The following is an 11996-nucleotide window of genomic DNA, read 5'->3' on the forward strand; positions in this document are numbered from 1 at the left end:
GCAGACTACTGGTGGTGGATTTTCTACAAAACCATCTGTTAAACCCTGGCTTTCAAGGCAAAAAACACAAGTCAAATCACCCAAATGTTATTATCAACAGAGAGGAAAGTCTCTGCCGAACGCGTTGATATACTTTTTATGTTTGTGGAGTTTAAAATATGACCATGAGGGTCTTAAGACAGTGGAGCTGCCGCTGCTTTCATCTCAACCATCATAAACTCTGAAACGGTCCCAAAATGTTCCTGAAACTTGAACAACGATTACATGAAAACTGTGTTTGAGGTTTTTTTTACGTTCGAAACTTCAAATAATTTTCCTACCTTAAAGTATGAGCCCAAATATGAGTGTTTTTTTGCTCTCTGCATAAACCCCATTCAAGTGAGTGCGGACATTAATCAACGTTTTCTCGGGGAGAAGGGAGGCGAATGTCTTAAAAATGTCAGAGCATACGATTCCTGATCAGGCCGCACATTTTTATGTATTATGTGCATCTAATGCTGTGGAAGAAGATATGCGGCAAACCTTTGTAAGGAAGATGAAGAATCAGTCGATTAAGCCTGCAGGCGTATACTCAGTGTGCTTTACACAGCCACACTGAAATATAGAAACCATTGTCAGCTGCTTGTTTCTCACATAAACTTCATCACATGCGAAAGATGATCTTTTGTAGGCAGAAAACCACATTTTCTTGAACATAAACAAACCCTAAACCATGAAGGAGAGAAGCAGGCAGGCAAGTGAATTCAATGACAGCCTATGGAAGAGAGCACAGGAGGACAGGAGATGGACGTCTGGGAGGCTCACAGCGGTGAGAAAGAAAGAGGAGGAGCCTCGGCATCTTCTCTCTTTATTCACGGCTCGAGACAGCTATTTCTTCTTCTCTCCTCTCCTTCCTCATGATGGATCGGGTTCCCAGCCGGCGCTGAATCACAGCTCTCTCTAAAACTCTCGACAGCTTCAGGACATTTCCCGGTATTTGTCGGCAGAAATCACATCCAGTGACCAGCGACAGCAGCTATTTGGTTGTTTATTCCTTTGTTCACTTTGTTTATTCACTTTCTTTCCTCCCCTCTTATGTCTTTACATTTTTAAGTATGAATCTGGAAATGACGACAGTGGATATGTATGTATGTATAGGTGTGTGTATATATACATACATACGTATATTCATCGGGGGTCAAGAAAAAGAGATTAGGAGGTAATTCTCTCCTATTGGAAAGCAATGCTAACAATAGCAAGCTAGGCTAACTAGCTTCCCCTTTCCAAACTATCTTCTTGTGTTGTGTTCTTTGCATTGAAAGACATGAATGTGTTAGAGATCCAAAGGAGACCTTCTCTGTACCTTTGCTACAAGCGTTTAATATAAAGGAAACAAAGCAGCACACAGTGGTGAAGTCAGGTCTCCACTTTATTGAATATTCTGCTCCAGAAGAGAGTAAACATGTCCAACAGGTGTTACTGTGTCTCTGCAATCTCACATTAGTTCACTTCTATGAACATCATCAATGTTTGCAACAACATGTCAACACTGACTCTTTTTACATCAACTATGTGTTATATTCCAGTCTTAACTAAATCTATATGTATTATTATAAGCTCTGAATCACAAGTATAAGTAGTTATAAAAGAGTTAACAACATATCTGATGTACCAAGTGAAGTGGAAACTTTACTGGAGCTCCATAAACATCAGCAGTGTGCCTAACATCTGATAAAATGGTGTTAACTGTGTCTCTTTCCAGAGTAAAGTCATTAGTTGAACTTGAGGTCAGGATTAAGGTACAGAATTAGTATTAAGCCAAGATAACTATTTTAAAAATACAACACAAAGAAGAAAAGAAACAAAAGCTAAATGAATCAAAGGCACTTTCCCTTATGTCAAAACATAATCAACAGGATATATCCACTAAAACAAGTTATGAACGTTTTGACATGAGCTTTGATAATATATGTCAACATATTAGTGATGACAAAGCAATAATGATTAGGAATAAGAATATAATTAAAATGATTAAAACGTGATTTAAAAATAAAGTTGAAACTGATTGTGAAGCACAAACCAGTCTGATGAACAGAACATTACATATTGTGTAACTTTTATAAGGTCATCTATTTTCATGCTCTCTGGGTTTTTAATAAATTTTTGGGAATTTGTGATACAAGTTCACTAAACTTTGATTCTAAACCAATTTCTCTCTTAAATAAGCAGGAAGTGAGAATTGTGTTTAAAAAAAACTAAAACTCATCTAAAACCTCATCCACAGTTCCGATCTAATTCATTTAAATTGTTAAAGTATTGTAACCCTTGTGAGAAGATACGTGTCCGTTTACATTTTTTTTAAAGATCGTTACATTTGAATAATTTCGTAAGCTCCTCAACATGACTAAGTGATTATAACGTTCCACTAAAACTCTCTTAAGTATCCCTAACAACGGTGGACTTCACTCAAAGTAAAGATCTAACTAGTCATTGATCTTATTGATGATAGACATAGTTGTGTTCATCATGAACATAGAAGGCTGGGTAAAGCTGATTCACTCGTTGCTTTCTTGTTTCCATCAGACAGAGGTCGTTATCTGCAGCCTTTGGGTCCAGGATGAGACCACAGATATCTGATGGAGAGACCAAAACAAATGCATTAATTCTGCAGAACAGTATTTAGTAAAACGTATTTTTTACTCAAAAGCATTTTTAAACTTACGCCAGATCAGATCTCTTATGTCAATGATTTGTCACATGAAATGTTCATTGGCCAGAATGCCCATCTCGTAATGGTAGGCAGTTGCTCCTTCATACTTCTCATTTGGAATGACTGTGATGAAGTAACGGCAGACGTTTTTATTCACAGGATTTTTTGCCTGAGCATAGAAATGTTTGGCTTGTTCTCTCATTTTGGTAAACACTTCCCCTGAGTAGAACCACTGGTTTTCATTGGTACTCCCTACTTCAGGGGAGTCCAAGTAGGTGGCCATCTCTTCAAGGAAGGGATCCCCTCTTTTCATGGAGGTGAAAACGAAGCAGAGAACATTTTCTCCAGCTGCATTAAGAACCTCTCTGTCCAGCTCGGACTGATTGTGGAGGATCTTTATTCCCTTCATCATATCTAGAAAGAATCTGATGACGTTGATTTCTCTCTCTTTACCATCTAGCCACTTGCTCAGTTTATCTTGACTGAATGGTGAGTTGCGTCTGTCTTCAAAGACTTTTTCTGCTGAGCTCTCATCTTCTTTACCTTCACGGATGGAGGGGAGTTTCTTCTTCATGGTCTGCTCAAGGTTCAATGCATAGTACTGACACCATTTTTTGAACGTTTTTAACTCTTCTTGAAGAATTAGAAAGTTCTCTACCACTCCACCTTCCAGAGAATCGTTGCATCTCATTCGTACTTCCCTCAAATCTTCAAGAGCATCCTGCATCTTCCTCACCAGTCCAACGCTGATCTCACTCGTCATCTCAGCAGCTTCGGGATACAAATTCTTCAGTGGCATCAGCCAGACCTTCACTGGGACAGAATTCTCTCCCTTTTCTCCCAGTAGCTGTGGAAGTTGTACGTAGGTCTTCACTGCATCTACATATGTTGCAGGGTTGCTTTTAAGGATGAAGTCTCCGATGAATTTGCAGGACAATTTATCAGTCAGGGCTTTTTCTTCATCAGTCAGCTTGATGTCAACGCTCCCCTCAAAACTAAATGAGGGGATCTTCTTGATCACAGCTTTCATGTTGCCCTTGATGTCCTGAACGCTGCTGGCATCTAACTTCTCACTGTCGAACACAAAGAAAGCATTTGCCCCATAGAGGATGCCCGTGACTACATGTGTTGCCGAGCTATTCTTAATGACATTCATTTGGTCGGTGTCTGTGGTGAGATGGTCAATCCCTGACAACTGTTTGAAGTTGGTGGTGGATTTGTACTGACACGTCACTCTGCTCTGATTCTTGAATTTCTTCTGATCATTCAGATACTTGGCAGATCCTTCAACTTCAATCAGTCCACTGAGGAAACTGGCCTTCAGAGAAGCTTCAACATCCAGCAGAGAGGACTTGGATTTAATGGTGTCAGATGCAGTAATTTCAAATTCACTGTAGGGTTGAACTTCTTCAGTTATCATCCCCTGTAGAGTTTTATTGTCCCACAACGTCAAACCTTTAGAAGATGAAAAAAACATAAAGCAGGAGGATCATTTAGTTTAATGCGGTCCATAATCCAAGAAACACGGACAAATTCAACAAGAATAACAACAATTGAATTCTCTTATTTATCACGCATTATACATCAGATACTAGTACAACATGCTTCCCTAAATCTTAACTAATGAATGTTCACATCTACGTTTTGGAATTACAAAGCATTCACTAATCATTTTAATATTGAATAAGAATGTTAAAAAGGTGAGAATTAAATGGTGAAATTATTTCAAAGTTCCTTTAAGCAAAACTGTGATAGGCAGACATATTTGAAATATTTTTATTAATAATGTAATGTAGTCTCAGACTTACCTGGGATCAGTTCATCTCTCCGAGCATTGTAGAGCATTCCTAGAGTGAAAGGTCGACCCAGAGCAGCAACGTTCTTGGGATCTGAGGCCATTTCTCCAACCTGATGGGAAAAGTGACCCCACAGCCTTCAGTACTTCATTTACACTGTTAGATGTGTTTAGTCTGTTAGAGATGCAGTATTTCCCTGTGGACACCAGCCTGATTGATAGTTTTACACAGACTAGAAATCAGTTAAACTCTACATCTCCATGTGTTCCTGTCACCCTTTGTCTCTGTCCACAGTCTGTCCTCACCTGGTGAAGTTGTGTAGATCAGCTGAGTTGTGTGAGCGTCCTCTCGCCGTCCAACTGGAGCTTCCAGTGTGATGATCTGAGATGTCGTCAGATTACTTTTATCCTGTTAGATCGTTTCTTCGGCTGACTCCTCCCATGACCCGCCCCCACACATGATGATGTTGGAATATAACCTTATCTAACCTTGTGAAATGTGTGCACGTCTGATAAATTATTCTAGCATTTCCCAGAACAAAGGTCAGAGATAAGCGTAACAAATAATACGCTTATATCTCACCGCTGTTCTTTACTATGTCAACACTCTTCGCCTGACTTCCTGTAATTACCATGAATAAAACATACTCCTTCCCCCCGTATTGTTTGTGCTCAGGTCTGAAGAGAATTTCTTCACATTTGGTACTGAAGATAATCTAATGATTTATATGTTTCACTGCCTTACTTTGACTAAAGTTTCATGTCCCGCTTATACTAAAAATGTGTCTCGGAGCTGAGAAAACGCAACTGTCTGAATTCCCACTCTGGTTTCAGTTCCGTAGACACTCTCCCTCTTGACCCTGACTGAACAGGTCAAATAGAGGCCACTGAGGCCTTAGATGCACCTGCTACCGCGTTTTAAACATAGAAAGCTTACTTTTGGCCGATTAACGGTCTGGCACAGGGACATATATCTGGTTCCTGTCTTGTGGAAGAAGTTCCGCTTCATGCTCTCGGAATAGTGGCACATAACATAACTCACCCTTGTGACCTTTAGATGTCTGAGCAGACCATCAAGGGAGCAGAGTCCAAGCTTGAAGTAGGTATGCATTCCATGTATGTGTAATAATGGCTTAAACAAATAACCTTGATTGTAATATAACCTGTACTGTCAATTCTTGAACACCCAAGGAATTTCCTGGAGAGGACAATTCTTCCCTTCAGTACCAACATTCACCTGGACTCATGATGAACCAAGGGCGTAGGTTTGGTCTCAGCATTGGTAGTCACACTGCCCCATGCATTTCAAAATAATGCCTTAATGAATAAATGTAGACTTTATATAAGTTTTATATGTATTTATTTTGAAAGCAATTTAGAATATTTAGGTAATAGGTTCAGGTTTTATGGAGCAGCCTTGTTTTTTTATTTAACATCACATAATTCACAAAATGTGCTGGTGTAGCGCAAGTAAGACATATAAAATATGTTATTTCATATGTCTTACTGATTTAATATGACTGTGTCCATTTCGAATAATTTACTTTAAATGAGTGTTTAAGTTTATTCATATGTTGTTATTCCAATGTTTGAGAACATTGATTACCTGTACACATACTGACTGAAGGGAAGACAGCATTGTATCGACCCTGTAGAAGCGAGCGCTGTCTCTTTATTAACTCCTGCAACACTGAGGTCATTTTCAGTCGATTTTCTCGATTTTACATCATTTCTTAAATTCACCTTTTAAGGCACTTGCATATAAGGTACCTCTAATGGGAGGCACGTCCAACTGGTAGGAGACCCCGGGGAAGACCGACGACACGCTGGAGGGATTATATCTCCCGGCTGGCCTTGGAACGCCTCAGGATCCCCCAGAATGAGCTGGAAAGTGTTGCGGGTGAGAGGGAAGCCTGGGTCGGCCTGCTGAACCTGCTGCCACCGCGACCCGACCCCGGATAAGCGGCTGATAATGGATGGATGGATGGATGCATATAAGATACATATCCATGTTTTACGTCATGAATTGCAGAACAATCTCAGCTCTCTACATAATGAGGCACCATTGTCATAAGGCAAAAGTGTAAAGAGAAAATATTACTCTAAAGCTGAAAAATAGAATCTCGATTTTTTGGGAATTCTTCATATTTCGTGTGAAAACAACTTTACTCAGGTGGTATATAGGTTTTGGTGATGAAAATTGGTTTACCAAAGGTTTTAGGTTCACAAAAGCAGTGAAATATATGAATAAAATGGTAGATACTTGTAAATAAATGTCTAAAACAAAAATTTTTATTATCGTTTTTTTTTTTAGAAATGTGGTCTGTCACACCTTTCACCAAAATGATAAAAATGGGACTGATAAATGACTTCAAACTGCAGATAAAGCTTCATGGGGTGTGTGCAAATGAGAAATGACCATCACAACATTTCTTTTTTTTTAAATAAAAATATATACTTACACAATATATGTTCAGAAATAGAAAACAGACCTGGGCTGGTGGGGAGGGCTGTGGTAAAGGGGATGGCTGTGGTGAATCCTCTCTGTAAAAAAAATGACTACTAGTCAATACTAATTTCACACAGTTTGAACAGTTCAACGGGTGTACGTGTGCAGCTGAGTTGTGTAACTACCAGTGTTGGAGGTAACGAGTTACAAAGTAACGGATTACAGTAACGTAATTACTTTTATAGGTAACGAAGTAAAGTAACGCATTACACTCAACATATTGGTAAGTACACTACTTTACTAGACCTCAGTAACGCGCGTTCCTGCGTTACTCAAGACATTTGTACCAGTCCGAAAAGTTCTCTTTTAGCGGCGCGCGAGTCACACGACACTTCCTGCATGAACAACCTATCACAGAACTCGATCTGAGTGATTTGAGTGACGCAGCTGCTGGTGCGTAGAAGGAGGGAAGCGGGGAATGGAGGAGACGGAGACGGAGACGGAGACGGAGTGCCCGGATCTCTCCAGGTTCCCTAGGATTAAGGATATTGCAAAGCAATACAACACTCCAATACCATCAAGTGGACATGTCTGTAATGAAGTGGAGCTTCTAATGAGGACAAGACACGTCTGGTTTGAACGGAATCCCTCTACTGGTGAACTGCAGTATTACAACTGTTAAAGCATTGAGAACACGCTCCTGCACCAGACATGTATATATTTTCCACACGTAACATCAACATCAGTTAGCGTCAACAAGCACGTATCATTGTAGTTTCTGCCTTCAAAGTAAAAGCACTTCCTGTTTACATGCTCTTCAGGGCCATGATGTTTGTCCAGGTATCTTTGCGGTTAATTTGGACATTTGCTTAAAAAAATGGAAAGTAAAGTAACTAGTAGTGAAGTTACTTTTCAAATGCAGTAACTAGTAAAGTAATCTAGTTACAATTTTCAGAAGTAACTAGTAACTTGTAACTAGTTACTTTTTCTGAGTAACTACCCCAACACTGGTATCTGCGCTACCTGGTAAACAGTGAGCTGTGTACCTACGTTACCTCGTCAGTCTTCCACGACAGCGTAGTGCTGGTGGCTGGAGCGAAGCTGCATGTTGTCCACTGCTGCAGATGTGAATCCTCTACTGGTCTGACTACTGGTCACTACTAAGTTTACTGTAAGAAAGTTACGATTGCACACCAAAACAGTAACAGAGATCCAGCAGGGACTATGATCAGAGCATGAGCTAACTGTGCTAATGGCTAACGTAAACAACCTACGTGCATACCTGCGTTACGCCAGACTCGAGGAGAAAGGGAGCGAGACCATCTAAATGTCACTCTGCTAGCGTAAATATGCTATTGCAACACAACGTGTAGTATCTAAATACACTTACCCAACTTCAAATGGATCCCTTCTGTCTGCATCTTCCTCTTGGTCGCAGGAGTCAAAGCCTGCAGCGTCGTCCTTGTCGGCAAATCGGTGCCACAGCTTCCTCCGTAGTAAAGTGCGTCCTTTGCCATAATATCTCTTCTTTATGAGTGAAAACACCAGCATGTTTACAGAGCTCAGTTGTGTAATTACATGCTGGTTCTTTGGGAGTTTCTTTAGTGTTCATTGGTTCGTTGATTTCATCAAATGTCGACAGGCACATGATTCAAATCACGGTGAAGAATTTCATGTGACGAGAACTTTCTTGGCACAGCGTCATATGACACGCCGATGCCCCTAACTCTTGCCTGAATGATGGTCAAATGTTGCAGGGCGCAGGCAGCGGAAGCAGGAAGTCTTCTCTTTCTTTGAAAGCTCTGTGGATGTATGATTTCTTTTAAATTATTTGTCTTGCTAAGAGTTATCAATAAGACCTTTAAACACAAAGACGCCAATCTGTAAATCTTTTGTTTTTGCCAGCAGTTAATCAGTAATTATTATATATTGCAGTTTTTGTTCCACAGAAATGAACTGGTCATGATAAGATTCATGATCATGAATCTTATCATGACCAGTTCATTTCTCTGGATCTGTCTGTCAGAAATGAAGTGGTTATCAAAAGATCTTGACCTTCTTCTAGCTGTGTCTTCACTTCTGTAGAAAACCTTTTTCTATTCTATTACAAAGTAACCAGTGCAGCTTGAGGTTGTAAGTAGAGAACACTATGAATTTAATAATGATGTATGTGTAAACGTTAATAAACAGCAATAAATACTGTACATTGTACACCGCTGTAATTCGTGCAATATTTTGTGGTCATTAATATTAATTAAGATCATTTGTTGACAGCATTTAAAGATGATATATTAAACAGAAAAGGTTACATGTTCCTAAAATTACAATTTGTACTTATTTTGATCATCCTTAACCGCAAACTGTAAGGTAATTCACCTGTTTCAGGGTGTGAGTGAAGGCTGTGATTGGTAGTCATAACACCAAGCAAATTATGAATAACTTTTTTTTTAACGTATTTATTAATGACTTGTTTTATATCCGTGTACTTTGTACTTTTGTAATATGTGAAGCCAGCAGCTCATTGTTGGTAGAAGACACGAGCACTTTGGCTCTTTCACCTGGAGCAGGAGAGCTGCTCGGGTTCAGAGAGCTGCTCTGGGTTCAGAGAGCTGCTCGGGTTCAGAGAGCTGCTCGGGTTCAGAGAGCTGCTCCGGGTTCAGAGAGCTGCTCCGGGTTCAGAGAGCTGCTCTGTGTTCAGAGAGCTGCTCCGGGTTCAGAGAGCTGCTGTTGCATCTTCACCCTGGGAGCGTTTAAAACACAGATATAGCGGTCTACTTTTCACGCAACATATTTTTCGACGCTCTCTGTCCGCTGGTGTGTGTGCTCAGCGCTCACCTGTGTGTGTGTGTGTGTGTGTGTGTGTGTGTGTGTGTGTGTGTGCTCAGCGCTCACCTGTGTGTGTGTGTGTGTGTGTGTGTGTGTGCTCAGCGCTCACCTGTGTGTGTGTGTGTGTGTGTGTGTGTGTGCTCAGCGCTCACCTGGCAGTGGTGTAGTGGTCCCTGGAGAAGTAGGTATACTCTTAATTTTGCAATTTTTTTAAGCAGCCCATACAGCAAAGGATAAACGCCCTGTTTTATAAATAGTGACATACTCTATTTAGTTTACCCAAAAATGATTAACCTAGTATTATTTACACATTGCCACATGATTCCTGCTGCTTGACCTCAGGGAATAAGGATTATGAAATTACTGACCCAATACTGACCCACAGACTGGTAAGAGACAACTACATATTATGCAATTTGAGTGAACTATTGCTTATCCTCACTCTACACAACATTGGACAACTATTCTCTCGCCTTGCAAGTTGTCCATATACACCAGTAGTTTCTTTTGTAAACTGTCTCTTGGAACAGCTCATTTACAAAAGAGTGTGGTACTATTATAAAACTAACATTACTTCACCTGGAGCAGATGTCACTGGTCCTACACAGGTGGTGTGATGCATGAGTATAACATGTATTCATGAGGCAAACACAGTTTTAACATTTATTTAAATAAATGACTTCAAAACTGAATTAGACCATGCATCCTTGTTCATGTTTCACTTTAAATTAAAAACACAAATCATCCTCTTCCACACATCAAAACCAACTAGAAATTGCATTTCCTGCTGAAAATGCGTTGGAATGCAAAAAGCTGAAGCTTAAAGCTTACATATTTGAAAATATAGCTGAATATAGCTGAAAATAGCTGAATACAGCTGAATGTAGCTGAAAATAGCTGAATATAGCTTAACATAGCTGAATACAGCTGAATGTAGCTGAAAATAGCTGAATATAGCTTAACATAGCTGAATACAGCTGAATGTAGCTGAAAATAGCTGAATATAGCTTAACATAGCTGAATACAGCTGAATGTAGCTGAAAATAGCTGAATATAGCTTAAAATAGCTGAAAAGATAAACTACCTGCTGAAAAGTGTTGAAGCCCAAAAGTGTTGAACTGAACTGCTGAACATCCTTAATGTTTAAATGGAACAGTTGGAAGCAAAACTGCAACATCTAAATAATCCAAGAGATTAATTAAAAGTAGTAGTTGTAGTAGTATAAATAACAGTAGCATGAGTGAAAGCAGTAGTTGTAGTCGCAGAAGTAGTAGTTATAGTAGTAGTAGTATAAATAACAGTAGTATGAGTAGAAGTAGTAGTTGTAGTAGTATTTGAAATTACAGTAGTAGTTGAAATAACGGTAGCATGAGTAGTAGTAGTTGAAATAACAGTAGTATGAGTAGAAGTAGTAGTTGAAGTAACAGTAGTAGTAGTAGTAGTAGAAGTAGTAGTAGTTGAAGTAACAGTAGTAGTAGTAGTATTAGAAGTAGTAGTTGAAGTAACAGTAGTAGTAGTAGTAGTTGAAATAACGGTAGTATGAGTAGAAGTAGTAGTAGTTGAAGTAACAGTAGTAGTAATAGTAGTAGAAGTAGTAGTTGAAATAACAGTAGTAGTAGTGGTAGTAGTAGTAGTGGTAGTAGTAGTAGTAGCAGTAGTGGTAGTAGTAGTAGTAGTAGTAGTAGTAGTAGTAGAAGTAGAAGTAGTAGTTGAAATAACTGTAGTAGTAGTGGTAGTAGTAGTAGTAGTAGTAGTAGTAGTAGTAGTAGTAGTAGTAGTAGTAGAAGTAGTAGTTGAAATAACAGTAGTAGTAGTGGTAGTAGTAGTAGTAGTAGTGGTAGTAGTAGTAGTAGTAGTAGTAGTAGTAGTAGTGGTAGTAGTGGTAGTAGTAGTAGAAGTAGTTGAAATAACAGTAGTATGAGTAGAAGTAGTAGTTGAAGTAACAGTAGTATGAGTACTAGTAGTAGGAGTAGAAGTAGTAGTTGAAGTAACAGTAGTATGAGTAGAAGTAGTAGTTGAAGTAACAGTAGTAGTAGTAGAAGTAGTAGTAGTTGAAGTAACAGTAGTAGAAATAGTAGTTGAAATAACAGTAGTATGAGTAGAAGTAGTAGTAGTTGAAGTAACAGTAGTAGAAATAGTAGTTGAAATAACAGTAGTATGAGTAGAAGTAGTTGAAGTAACAGTAGTATGAGTAGTAGTAGTTGAAGTAACAGTAGTAGTAGTAGGAGTAGAAGTAG

The 11996-nt window shown here is 39.2% G+C and overlaps 1 protein-coding gene across 1 annotated transcript; it reads right to left on the reverse strand.

Moving 5' to 3' along the window:
- Positions 1 to 2732: 2732 nt before the first annotated feature.
- On the reverse strand, positions 2733 to 4588 carry LOC306754052 (stonustoxin subunit alpha-like; the record flags this gene model as incomplete). Its single annotated transcript, XM_079237961.1, has 2 exons — positions 2733 to 4144; positions 4498 to 4588. The coding sequence occupies 2 exons, from the start codon at positions 4586 to 4588 to the stop codon at positions 2733 to 2735; spliced, it is 1503 nt and encodes a 500-aa protein (XP_079094087.1).
- Positions 4589 to 11996: the final 7408 nt, after the last annotated feature.

Source organism: Taurulus bubalis, assembly GCF_910589615.1.
Source record: "Taurulus bubalis genome assembly, chromosome: 2".
In the NCBI taxonomy this organism is placed as follows: domain Eukaryota; kingdom Metazoa; phylum Chordata; class Actinopteri; order Perciformes; family Cottidae; genus Taurulus; species Taurulus bubalis.